At 48.0% G+C, this 14095-nt stretch overlaps 1 protein-coding gene across 6 annotated transcripts in view; it reads right to left on the bottom strand.

The window, feature by feature from the left end:
• PHACTR2 (phosphatase and actin regulator 2) overlaps window positions 1-13734 on the bottom strand; it is a 255813-nt gene extending 242079 nt beyond the window's left edge. For 5 of the 6 annotated variants that reach the window (XM_026504949.4, XM_057310996.1, XM_026504946.4 and 2 more), the window contains exon 1: window positions 13329-13557. In XM_026504949.4, coding sequence (XP_026360734.1) covers window positions 13329-13542 — 214 coding nt within the window. In that variant the 5' untranslated portion in view covers window positions 13543-13557. Of the gene's footprint in view, window positions 1-13328 lie in introns of all 6 variants that reach the window. The other variant, XM_048225869.2, reaches the window with a different exon arrangement.
• Between the last annotated feature and the right edge of the window lie 361 nt (window positions 13735-14095).

The following is a 14095-nucleotide window of genomic DNA, read 5'->3' on the forward strand; positions in this document are numbered from 1 at the left end:
AGAATGTAATGTTTGATAGTATATATATGATAATATATACACACATATCAAATCATTTATGTTATACAGCTGAAACTAATACAATGTTATATATATCCCCCCCAAAATCTACTTCTATCTTTTTTCAAGTTTGTTTGTTTGTTAGTTTTTATGTAATCTCTACAACCAACATGGGGCTTGAACTCACAACCCCGAGATCAAGAGTGGCATGCTCTTCTGAGCCATTCGGGCACCCCTCTACTTCTATCTCTTATTCCTACTATTTACTGACCCTCTAGACACAAGACTCTAACAGGTTTGCAGATAAAGTCCCAAGAGCCAATTCACATGGGCACTCGTGAAGCAAAATATCCTATGTAAGTGTAAGTCCTAAACACCCCCACCCCCAAATCTTTCAGTGCTTCCAACTACTATAAATAACATATAGCAAGGCTTGCCAAAGAGGAAGTCAAGAGTCGACTTTCTTTTTTTTTTTTTTTTTTAAGATTTTATTTATTTATTTGACAGAGAGACAGCCAGCAAGAGAGGGAACACAGGCAGGGGGAGTGGGAGAGGGAGAAGCAGGCTCCCAGCGGAGGAGCCTGATGTGAGGCTCGATCCCAGGACCCTGGGATCACGCCCTGAGCCGAAGGCAGACACTTAACAACTGAGCCACCCAGGCGCCCCAAGAGTCAACTTTCAAGCAAGATGGAAGTCTGCCTGGATGGAATTTTGAGGTACATCAATGTTACGAGAATTTCCTCCTTAAGATAGCTGACCTTGTGCACAGAGGCATGCTCCTGACGGTGTGGTACACTGACCAGCAGCTTCAGCACAACGAAAAAGCCTGTTAGAAAATGCAAAACTCAATCTCGATCCCGAACCTACCGCATTTCAGCAAGATCCCCAGGTGATTCATAAGCACAGTAACATCTGAGAAATGCTACATTCGATAACGTCACTGTCACCTAAGTTGGATGCGAACTCAAATGAGAGCTCTAGTCAACAGACCACTACAGTTGATTTGAGTCACCCACTGAGGCATCGAAACATCACCAATACCCTTCTAGAAGCAAATGGCAGACTTGGTGCTTTCTGGTGTGGCTGATTAGGACTTCAATTTTCCATCTTTTATCGCCTGTTGACTATTAACAAAGCAGCAAGGTGATAATGGCTGAAAACCACAGCCCGGGATTAAGGGCTCCCTTGATGGGGCACAGGGACCAGTTGAATCATATCGAGACACCTCCACCCCCAGTCCTCAGTAATACTTTCGCACAGGTGAGGGCCTGCAAAAATGATCATCAAGGGAAGGCTGGGAGGGAGAGGGCTCAAAGAGCAACAGTAAAAGTAGGTGTGTACAGAAAAAGGAGGAGCAACAGCCAGGCAGTCAAAGGAGGAAGCAAGACTGGAATATTTGCACACAGGTTGTGAGGGACAAGGTAGATTTTTCAGCACCAGAAAGTTCAGAACACCTCTTTCTCCTTCTGCAGCTGCTTATCAGCTGGTGGGCCCTCCAGTGTGTTCCTGGACCTGAGAAAACATTCCCATCTGCCATTACCTGAGGCCACGGACGTCTTTCAGATCCCAGCTCTCTGGGAATTTGTCATCCCAGTGAAAAACTACAATCTTGGTCTGGACAACTGCTTGTGACCTAAGGCCAAATCTAAACCCAAGCTGAGAAATGTTTAATCAGACCAGGCCAGAAGAATGCCATCCCATGTCCCAAACAGGCTCCAGAAGCCAGGGTTGCCATCTGGTTGCCATCTCTCTCCAGAGAGCCAGGGTTTGAATTAAACTCACTATCACAGGATTGTATTTGAAAAGAGGCAGAGGCCTGATCTACTTGTAAAACCCACTATTAAGGTTCCTAAAGGAAGGGGAGGTCTGGTAAAATGACCATGGAGGGCTGAATGGAAATAAAAGGGACCCAACTCTGGAAAACAGTACGGAGTTTCCTCAAAAAGTTGAAAACAGAGCTCCCCTATGACCCAGCAACTGCACTGTTTATCCAAAAGATACATAGTGATTTGACAGGGCACATGTGCCCCAGTGTTCATAGCAGCAATGTCCACAATAGCTAAACTATGGAAAGAGCCTGGATGTCCACTGACAGCTGAATGGATAAAGAAGATGTGGGGTGTATATATATACAATGAAATATTACTCAGCCATCAAAAAGAATGAAAGCTTGTCATTTGCAACAACATGGATGGAGCTAGAGGGTATTATGCTAAGCGAAATAAGTCAGTGAGAGAAAGACAAACACCATATGGTCTCACACAGGTGGAATTTAAGAAACAGAACAGATGAACATAGGGGAAGGGAAAGAAAAATAAAATAAGATGAAAATTGAGAGGGAGGCAAACCATAAGAGATGATGAACTCTAGGAAACAAACTGAGGGTTGCTGGAGGGGATGCGGGTGGGGGAAGGGATTATTGGGTGATGGGCACTTGATGTAATGAAAACTGGGTGCTATATGCAATGGATGAATCACTAAATTCTACCTCTGAAACAAATTTTTAAAAACCCCTAAAAGTAAATAAAAGAGGCCCACATAGCCCATGGTAATGTGTGCCCTATAGCGGGTGTGGTGGTTGTTGAGGGGGACATCAGGTATCCCATCACTCAGGTGAGAGAGAAGGATGTCTGTCTTCATGACCATATTCTTTATTCTTCTCCCCTATATTTTTTATTCTGCTTGCTCCCTGTGGCCCACCCCTCCAACATGCTCCCACCCTGTACTCCAGCCAATGACTTCCACACCCTTGCTGTTCCCCAGGAAAATTCCTCCCCCTTGCTCCCATCCCCACAAGTCCAAGACACCCCACTGTGCTACTGGAAGCTCACTTCATTAGAGACAAATGTTTCCTGACCTTGTGTAATTTTGTTACTCCGCCCGTCTCTTCTTTCTCACCTTAACAAGCATTTGATTTTTCTCAGTGACGCTTTAGCTTCCCAAAGCTCAGGAATTCCTCACCTTGCTGGTCCTCTGGTGCACTGAGGTAATGTAACTTTAGATGTGTTTGCCCACCACCCCTCATCTCTTACCTGCAAACTATCTTCACACCTATGACGGTACACACTGACAGCCTCACTTGGCTCGCATAATGGATACAGCCAGTTACAGAAAAAGCTACCTGGCCCAGGCCGGGCATCTCAACTTGGGATCCAAGGGCACTGAGGAGTCTCTCTGCTCTCTGGAACTGAAGATGTGTGAATCTGGGAACTCTGTGGTAAACATGCTCACAACAGCAGAGAAATCTGGTATGGAAGGATGAATGGAAGCATAGGTATATGGAAGGAGATGGATACATGGACAGATAGATCCTTAGAAAGAAAAACTGCAGGAGGAATGGAGAGAGTACCCTTCTTGGCCACAGGTAACTTATCAGTTCCTGGGTCTGGGCCTCATGAGACGCAACTCTACTTCCTGATTTGTGGCTCCTCTTGTATCCTTAATAATAATAGTAATAATAATAATAATAATAATAATAATAATAATAAGGGGTGCCTGACTGGCTCGGTTGGTGGAGCCTGCAGCTCTTGGTCTCAGGGTCTCAGGGTCTTAAGGCCCACGTTGAGCGTAGAGCTTACTTTTAATTAATTAATTAATTAATAGCAATCTCTTCTGTTCTGCTCAGACAAGGCAGTCTCCATTACTGGCTACAAAAATGTGTTCATTTGATCAAATCCTTGCTATGGCAATCCTCATACCCATCTTACTAAGTACCCCCCACCCCGTAATGTCACAGCTGCCTTCTTTCCTTACTTAATCTCAGAGTCACTAGACCAACAATCCAAACTGGCCTGCCTGCTAGCATACACTTCTTTGCATGGTTATATATTTTGGGGGTATGAAGTATTACTATAAAGTAATATGAATGACTTAGATGTTGAAATGATTGTTATTCCCACCAAAGTAATCATGCTGGGAGACAAAAAATGTACTCCCACAACGGGGTCACTATCCCAGCCATTTCCAGAATGCCTTTTCACATCTGTCCCACCGACATAAAACTATGTCTCTGAAAGACAGACATGAGTTTTAGAAAGAGCTACAATTGCGCTGTCATCCAGGCAAGCGGCTAAAATGAGGGATCATTTTAACCGCAAAACTTTAAAAAAAAATATTTTATTTATTTATTTGACACAGAGAGAGAGAGCAAGCAGGGGGGATGGGAGAAGGAGAAACAGGCTCCCCGCTGAGCAGGGAGCCTGCTGTGGGGCTCGATCCCAAGACCCTGAGATCATGACCCGAGCCCAAGGCAGCCGCTTGACCAACTGAGCCACCCAGATGCCCCTAAAACTTTTGTTAAACACTGTTTTATACATTAACATCATACTTGAAACAAGCAGGGGCGCTGGGTGGCTCAGTCAGTTAAGCATCTGCCTTCAGCTCAGGTGGTGATGGGTCCTGGGACTGAGCCCTGCCTTGGGCGCTCCGGCTCCCTGCTCAGCAGGGTGGAGGGACAGGGTCTGCTTCTTCCTCTCCCTCTGCCCCTTCTCCCTCCCGCTTGTGCACTCTCTCTCTCAAACAAATAAAATCTTTTAAAAAATTATAATTGGAATAAGCATATACTCTTCCAGTATGATGCTTTAAAACATAACATTTGTTTGAAGACATAAGTTCTATTACATTTTTTTAAACTATCAGTCACATTGTTCATCATCATCACATGTTTCTATCACCTTCATCCAGGCACCTGGAACAGAAACCAGAGATTTATAATGCCCAATAGGTTGGAAAAGGCGGGTTTAAGGTATGTTTGTTATCAATGTTTAGGCTATTTAATAGAAATTAGACCTCAAAAGAAGATATGGCAACATTCAGGTGGGCTAAAATATACATGAAGACAAAACAAGATTACAGAACAACACTGATGATGGGAATCATGGCCCTAAATTGCTTCAAACTTAAAATATGTGAGTTGCTGATCCAAAATCGAAACATCACACCTATGATATTCTTGCCCTGGTCATAGTCCTGAGCTCTGGATACAGATAATGTACTTTTGTTTAGGTCACAAGTTTCTTCCTGTTATGAAGGATAAGCAGCCGCTGTTTTTTCTCAAGCCTTCACAAAGACATCAAGAAAACTGCTAAGTAAGGCATATAAATGTCAAGTTTTAGCCAATAGGTCACAAAGGGAGCCAGATCTCAGAACCCTTCCTAAGGCAGGCTCGTGCAACCTACTTCTCTGTGCAAATTTCAGCTAGCGTGATCAAAGATAATGAGTCACCCGGTACGGTCTTTTTAAAACACTAAAGGTGCTTCAGTGTTGTGTTTTTTTTTTTTTTCCCTGAGCTTCACGGTAACTGAAACTACACTTGTACTTTGAGACAAGATATGGTTCTTGTGCATGAGTTATACACATGACTCCAAGATTGAGTAGTTTTCGTTGAAAACAATGCACTTAAGTAATGATAATTGATGTGTACTTGCCTGAAAATATGGGATCCCAGAATCCTGTCCCAGTTAATTCAAATTTGCTATTTATATGAGAAATCTGAAGTGTTGGATAGACTTTAAAACAGACAGATAATTGGCTGCAGCCTTAAAATGAACTTTTGAGAGAAACAGGTTTATTATGATGATCTCTCATAATCGTATTTGTAGAGTAAAACATGACACAATTTCCTCCCTGTGGGCGGGGGGGGGGGGGGTACGTGTGAGTTGTTTGCTGGGAGAGGCAATGGACATGCACTGCGGTAAGCATGCGGTAGAAAAGAGTGGGAGCCCGGAGGTCAGAGAGATTGGGGTATTGGTTGGACTACTTCCCTGCTACCTGTGGGACTTGGGTGGGTGACCCGACCTGAGCCGGGTTCCTTATCTAAAAAGTGGAGCTGTAGCAGGGTTGCTATAAAGATGAAATCTGATAGTGGGTGTAAATAACGCAGGACTGGATCAGCAGGAGGACACACTTCCTTCTCCCGCCCGCTTGACTGCACACGTGCGTCCATGCGGCCCTGAATTCCAGCGAGGCTGCGGAAGCCTGGTTACTTGGATTCCATCATCACCGGCCTGAGCTGGACTGACATGCACAACTTCCCTTTCACAAATTTCTTCTGTAGATGTTACAAGGGCAAGTTTCCACAATACCCCCAAGGAAGAGCTAATCATCTCAAGAGCGGCTCTTCAAAACTCTGGTTAGTTCATTTTTTTCATTTTAAAACATTTGGACATCAGAGCTTCTACCCAGTGTTCGATTTTATTTATTTTGCCCAATTTTTGATGTAGAGATACTTGATGTCAAAAAAATGGACTTTTAGGTAATTCATGCATTAATTCTGTAAACATCTAGTAAGCACCTAGCATATACCTGACCCTGGCACCAAGCATGCAAAAATAAATAAAACATACTTTCTCTTTCCAGTGACTTTACAGTATGAGGAAGGAGACAAATCAATGCATAATTTAAATATACCATAGTAAGTCCCATAACAGAAGGAGGCACTTTCAAGTTCAAGTTTTTCCATGTTTCAGCCTTACAAAAATCCCATGAGCTAGGTGTTACTGTTACTCGTGGTCTCCAGGTCAGATATAAAGATGCCAAGCAGAGGGAACGGAAGTAAGTTAACCAAGGTCACACAGATAATAACCACGGTTCTGTGTCTCAAATCTCAATTGTCTGGGCTCCTCCCACCATTGTCGCTCAATGTTGACGTCAGAATACACTCAGAATACCACTCTATCAAGCTTGCAAATGCCTTACAAATGTCACCTAAATTGTGTCTCCCGGGGAAACATTCAGACACAGGAATGCTCTCATTCTCTGGCCTTGGCCTAGCCCCCAGTCTCCCTTCTCTCCCCTTTCCCGCAGGAACCCTACCATCAGCCCAGGGAACTGCTCAGTGTTCTCTGACAATGCTGGTTGTTTCAGGTCTTGGTGCTTTTGCTTATACTGTTTCCTGTCCCCAAACACTCCTCTGCCACCTCCCCCAACTCCACCTTCCAGTTCCTCCTCTTGCATGGAGATAGCACAGGCTTCACCTCCTCCAGGAAGTCCCTCCTGATTACCCTGCCCTGAGCCATTTCATAGAGCTAAGCCTCTGGGGTTCTCCCCGGGGCCTGGAATAGGGCCCGAGTCATAGCTCATACTTTACTGCATTGCAGCTGTTAGGTTTATTTCCCTGTCCTTCCCCCACTGGACTGTGAATTCCTTAGGAATATCTTTGCAGCCTGTGTTTGGCCCATTAGCTGTTTGCTAATTGAATGAATAAATGAAAAATCAAGATAGGATCCCTCTCCTGGTGCAGCCCCTGCAGTAGCTAGAGCTCAAGATAAAGCCACAGCTTTGCCATTGGTCTCGATGCTACCAGTGAACTACCGATGCAAACTAAAGCTTGCCCAGTTTGGGTATAATTAGCTTTTCATGCATCCTCTGGAAACAAGAACACATCATCATCATGTCCCTTTTTTTTAGCATAATCATGGCAAATAACAATGGCTTAGATGACCAGACACGCCACTGTACCGGGTCTGCAACACCCTATCTGAACGGTTTCTGCTCTCAGTGGTACCCCCACAACTGCAAAACCGCATCTGCTGAGACACCTGGGTGGCTCAGTTGGTTAAGCGTCTGCCTTAGGCTCAAGTCATGATCCCAGGGTCCTGGGATGAGCCCCCTGTCAGGCTCCCTGCTCAGTGGGGAGTCTGCTTCTCTCTCTCCCTCTGCCCCTCCTCCCTGCTATGCTCTCTCTCTCAAAGAAATAAATAAAAACTAAAAAAAAAAAACAAAACAAAACACCACATCTGCTTACCTCTGCACATCCAGTGCCTGGAACAGTGTCTAGCACATCGTAGCCCTCAACAAATACCAGATGAATGAATGAATGAATGAATGAATGAGTAAATGAATGGAAACTTCCCCGGGCTCAGTTCTTTCTAAGTGACCATATTGGCACTGTGTGACCCCACCTCCAGACCACAGCTGGTTTGAGTTTGGGTGGGTATCCGAACAAGGATAGACAATCCCCAGGCTTCTTTATGACCTATGACCTATGGCCTACTATGAAAAGTGGCTGCAAACAATAGATCTCTTCCAGGAAATGTGAGCTAAGAAATATGAAGAAATGTTTCCAGGTAAACACAGAGGCAAGAGCTAAAAGGAAGCAAAGGTAAGGCTGATGTAAGGTAGGTAGAAGCCATAATGTGTTTTTTTTTTTCTTTTTAAATATTTCGTTTTTAAGTTATCTCTACACCCAGTGTGGGGTTGGAACTCACGACCCCGAGATCAGGCGCTGTATGCTCTACCGCCTGAGCCAGCCAGCCTGGTGTGGGTAAGTAGGTGGATGGAGAAACACCTGTGAGGCCAGGAATCTGTTCCGACTCGAAAGGGAGAAAGCCGGTCGGCAGAGAGGAAAGAGAAGCTCCACGCCAGGTGAGGCCATGCTAGAGCGCGCACGAGGAAACGCTTCCAAGTGTTGCCTCTGTTCCCGGTGCATTTCTGGTCTCAGCCCCAAGTCAGGTGCAACCTGACTTTACACATAAGTCCTTACCTAACAGGTGAAGACGATTTTTTAAGTGTTTCGGCCTCTGCTACAGGGTAACAGGTGAAGCTGAATTTTCAATTGTGCCAGCCTCGGTTACGGGGCCCGCATCAGCTGACGGGGTGCCTCTGTGAGAATGAGATGAAAGACACTGCCTCTGTGATGAAGCCTGACTAAGGGTGGCTCCTGGACGGATGGGAAGCCCAGGGCCTTTGTGCAATGGGAGGGGAGTGTACCTGTACACCAGGGCACAGCTTGATCAGGGCAGGCACACGCTGGATCTGAGCACCCCTTGTCTGCTCTGCCCAGCACCCACCTGCACTGCCCAGACCGTCCCCCCTTTCCCACTAGGGCAGCTCTGCTCTTCTGTGAGGAGGCAGAGACAGAGAGTAAACTTAGAGCCAGATGGCCTTTGTTTGGTAAAAAATCACTCTGAGCTACACAAATGGAAAGTGAGCAGGGATCCACGGTTTCTGGCCTGGGGCAGCTCCAGCCCAGCTGTGAATGGGGCCCAGGAGCCCCTGGGGACGCAGCCACCGGGCAGAGCATTAGGCTCTGGAGAACAACAGCTGACAGGCAAAATTGACCCAAAGAGTTATATCCTTGGAGGTCAGTGAAAGGTGCTCTGAGAGCACAGGCAAAGCGTAGACAAGCAAGGCCTTTCCCCAGTGGGACAGTGACCGTGAGCTGCAGAGCCAGTCTCGGGCAGCAGCATCTCGTGCCGGCAGCCAGGCAGCTGGACTGAGAAAACATCCAGGCTTGCGACATTGCTCACTCCCTCTTCACTGAACACACGAGGGATCAAAGACTCCAGACAAAGACCCTGGCTTTGCCGTTACCTGTACGCCTCCATGCACCGGGGCAAGGGATGCTGGAGAGATGACCCAGGTACCGAAAGAGATGAGACTGTTCCTGTACATCGTTTTATGAAGTGGCCCATTCACTCATCCCTCCCTTTTTTGAGATGCCTCATGGAGTCCTCTGCTCTGTGCAGCCCCACGTGCAAGACAAAGAGTCATTGCTTGAAGACAGCAAACACCTCCTGGCCCAACGCATCCAGCACAGCACCTGGCAAACAGAACTTGCTGAAAGCTTCCAGAAGGAACATGCCCTGGGTTGTATCCTAAGGTTCTTTAGTCACTAAACATTGGGCTTATCAGAAGAGCACATCACAACCCACTGACAATGTTGAAGCCACTAAAGCAGGAAAAGATGGGTCTGAAAATTATACCAGGAAAAGCTTATTTCAGGAATTTTTTTAATGGGTAAAATATCATTCTATTTACAAAGAAATGCCAGATTTTAAATATGCAGAACTTTTGTTGAATTCCAGAACCGTGAGTTCAAAAACCACAAAGCAAAATCAATCTGGATTTTTCTAAAGCAAAATCAATCTGGACTTTTCTAAAACAAAAGCGTCAGTTTTTATAAGCTCAATAAAAGGGCTTATGTATCAATTCTGATGTTATTTAAGTTATGGTTTTTAAATGTACTTATTTGAATATATTTGGGTTTCTTTACATTTTATATGGATGTTAAAATATAAGACTATAGTTTTTATCGACAAAGCAATGCATTTTTATCATGTGATAAAAAATAACTGCTCAAATCCCAAGTTAAATAGAAGCCCCCGAAGTCTGAGATGCTGTTCTTGACAAAAATCTAGTAATAAAGCACAGACAGGAAGAGTGGGATCTTTCGGGATAACCCAGGAGCATCAACACAGCGCTCACACAGAGGTCTTTTAAAAATACGCTTCATATTGGACCGACTCTTATTGCCATTTTTGGCAAAATTTTAGAGGCCGAGTTTCAAGTTTTTGGTTATTCTTTCATGGAGAGAAGAATGGACCGGAAGTAGGGATGGGGTGACAGATGCAAGCAGCCCGGGAGTGGGTGGTTTTTTGGACTGAGGCTCATCTTTGACAACCCATGACACCTTCCAGTCTCCTCTTCCTTCCCCTCTCCTGCTCCCTCCAGCCATACATCACAGCAAAACATGGTGTCTCCTCCCCACTCAACACTCTCCCAAGGTGAGTTAACTCATTGTTAGAAATTAACCCTTAGGTGGGGCGCCTGGCTGGCTCAGTCAAAAGAGCCCGTGACTCTTGATCTTGGGGTTGTGAGTTGCAGCCCCACATTGGGTGCAGAGATTATTTAAATAAAAATAAAACTTAAAAAAAAAAAGAATTTAACCCTTAGGAAGGACTTACTGACAACTAGGTAGCATCAAGAATGGGAGTGAGAGGTGCCATGTGGGAGATGGCAGCCGCAGAAGAAAGCACCCATGGGGGCGTGAGAAGGTACTAAAGCAAACCCTTCAAATTACACTTGCCCAGGACAACCCCGGCCACAGCATCACAACACACATGGCAGCACGCTCTGCTGACACACCGTTCGCAAGCTCTGCTGCGCGGCAGAATCACCCAGTGCCCAGGCTGCACCTGATGCCACTGCAGTCAGAATCCCCGGGGAGAGGGAGCCAGCCATAAACTGTGGTGTTGTTGTTTCAACTCCCCAAGAGACTGACTCCTGTGCATAACCAACTCTGAAAATCAGTGTCAGAAAATAGGGCTTCTCAAATGTTCTGTGCCGGAGAACGACCTGGGAACCTGGGAAATGCAGATTGGGATGAAGCTGGTCTGGGGTGGCATCCGAGATTCTGAGGTGAGGCCCATGCTGCTGGTCTGGGCCAGTTCTGGTAGGACCACATATGATCCAGCTCTGGCTATTGCCCGTGTGGGTGCAGGGCTCCTGGGGAGGGCCTGGAAATTGGGCTGCCCTACACCAGGCCACGCGATGTTTTCCCAAGGCTGTGTAACATTCCCATCGGGCTCTAAGACAATTCTGTTATCCCAGGCCTGTCGTCTCGCTGCTTCTCTGACATGAATGCAGAGGCTGCAGGATTCTGGGGAAATACTGTGTGTGTGTCAGTGAGGGACTAGCTCATTCTCTTTCTCTCTGACTCTAAGAAAGGCAGGAAGCTCCTGGTCACACTTAGCTGGCTCTTAAAGAAATGCAAGGCTCAGTTCTGAACCCGCAGTACAGTAATTTAGAAGAAGTTCACTCCTTTACGTGGGTTAGCATCCTGGGGTGCCCGGGACAACTCAGCTGAAAGTTGTCACTTCCTAACACCTTTTGAGAGCACACGGAAGATACAGAGTTCTTGGAAGGAAAATCACTTTACAAATTGAAGTCCATAGTTCATATTACGTGTACTTTGCACACCCGCATTTAAAAGTTCTTTACTGCCCTTTTTCTGCACACAGCCCTTAATTTCTATCTATGAAGATGAAAAAATGATGACACAAGTTATGCTTATGTTATCTAGTCACCAAATTGACTAATTTTTAGTAGATTCTTTAGAGTCATCTGAACGTTGATCTTTGTACAAATCAATCAAGACTATCCATGGGTCAAGTTTCGTCTGGCCGAGACATAACAAGCAGGAGGTAAACTACATTCAACTCAATGCTTTTCACAATATGAATTTGGCAGGAGGCTCTTTTCTCAAATACCATGACCTACATCCCACTACCTGTATTTAACAATTCCGTGCGGCTTTATCCAACACGATCTGCAAAGTCGGATTAACAACACCTCTGATATTGTCTAAGTATACACATTCTCCAGGGAAACAATATTACAAGCACAAGAAAATGGGGGGTTCTGATGGGAAACAGAGCTACTTAGCTGGAATGCTAAGTCAGAGATACGGAAATGTGCCTTTTTTGAACAAGAAACGGCTTCAGGTAGATCTGAGGTTGAGTCAGAGCTCAAAGGCCTGACCTCAGAGCACGGAGCCTGAGGGGTCATGGCGGAGGGCGGTGGAGGGTGCACACCACTGCGAGGGCCTCTGGCTGCTGGACTACTTTTGATGTAAGCTTTCGTTTCCAGTTTCCATGCATCCCTAGATTGCAAATCAGAAAACAATCCCTGGGCACTTAACAAATCGGTTTTTAGAACTGTTTTTAACAGTTCTGCAGTTCTCAGGCTAATGCTTTGTTCAAAAGCATTTAAAAATGATTAATTATTTAATCCCCATAACCTCCCTGTGTGGTAGTTCCCCACTCTCATTCCCTCTTTAAGTACCGAGATACGAGAGACAAGGGTAAGTGGTTTGCCCCACGTTACACACAGCGCGACGCTAGCAGCACCCGCCCGCGGCCGAGTTCCTGGTTCTGCCGGTCCCCGTGCACAGAGCAGCCCCCAGCACCTGCCGTAGCCCCGCGCAGAGGGAGGACCGGGGCGCTAGGCATGGGCCGAGCGGATCCGTACAAACGCAGAGGTGCTGGCTCGAGCCTTGGTCAAATTAACAGTCAGAACCATGGGAGGACACAGCTCGGCCAAACTCTCAGCACCACCTGCATGGGTTTTTACAGGGCGGAAAAACTCAGACCCCGGGGGCTCTGACCAGCAAACCCCAAAGAACTCCTTATTTCAGGAGCACGAGCCGTTAGGAGGGTTTCCAAGACCTGCATTGACCCTAGCCCCCAGAGTGAGGAGACCGCACCCTTCCGCGAGACCAAAGTCTCTTCCTGACGGACGAGCCTAAGAACCAGAGCAGCCGGGGCTCCCGGCACCGCACCGCCGCCCGGCCGACCTAACCCCCGGGGCTGCACCCTCGCTCGGACAGACGCGCGCCCACCCGGAGCACCTACCGCAGCCCGGCTGGAGCATCTCCGGCCAAGGGCCAGAGCCGCTGGCAGCCGAGCAGAGGACGGCGCGGGGGAGCTCGGCTTCGCCCTCCCCAGCCACTCCCCTCCCCTCCCACCGGCGTCCCAGGCTGGCCGCGTCCCGCCGCCACCTGCCCCGGCCGGCCCTCCCCCGGTCCCCGGCGCCCCGAGGCGCCTTACCTGAGCCAGAGATGTGGACCCGAAGCGGGCGGCCCCTGCTGGAGCACGACGATAGGTCGCTCTGGGAGCGGCCGCGGGGGCTCGGGTCCCCCGGCAGTCTTCGCAGGGCCGTCGCCGGCGGCGGTGCGGGCTCCTGGGGCTCGGGGGCTTCGGCTGCTGCCTGCCCGGCGGGCCCGCCCGGGGGCTCCGCGGAGCGTTTGCCCGCCTCGGCCATCGGCTCCCGGCAGCGGCCGGCCCGGAGCACGGGGTGGGGCCGGCGCTGAGGGCTTGCGCTGCGGGGCGCGGCGACCCCGAGGCAGCGCCAAGGGCGGGGAGGCTGGACGCTGGGCGCCGAGAAGCTGGTGGGGAGGGCGGGAGGAGGAAGAGGACAGAAAAGTTTGCACAGGAAGGAGCCGCCTACAGCCGGCTCGCGCTCCGGCGGGCGAAAGCCGCAGGGCTCGGAGCTGGGCCGCCCTCGGTGCCCGGGAACCTACCAGGCTGCTCCTCCCCCAAGCCCAAGCACTGCCCTTTGCAAGAAGGCGGCTGTGGGGTCCCCTCTGGCCGAGCGCTGGTCACCCAGCAAGTGGACCTCAGAGAAGGGGCGTTTGGGCTTCAGGAGCTGGGATGCAAGATCAGGGTTAATGCCGTTTCCATTTATTTGGGGTGGGGGGGAATGCCAGGTACACATACTGGAGTCGCCTTGTGATGGCACAGAAATGGCCATACCGAGTTGACAGGAAACTGCGACGCCAAAGGGCGCGGGACTTGCAGGTGGGTTAGTGGAATAC

Source organism: Ursus arctos, unplaced genomic scaffold (genome assembly GCF_023065955.2).
Source record: "Ursus arctos isolate Adak ecotype North America unplaced genomic scaffold, UrsArc2.0 scaffold_13, whole genome shotgun sequence".
Classification (NCBI taxonomy): domain Eukaryota; kingdom Metazoa; phylum Chordata; class Mammalia; order Carnivora; family Ursidae; genus Ursus; species Ursus arctos.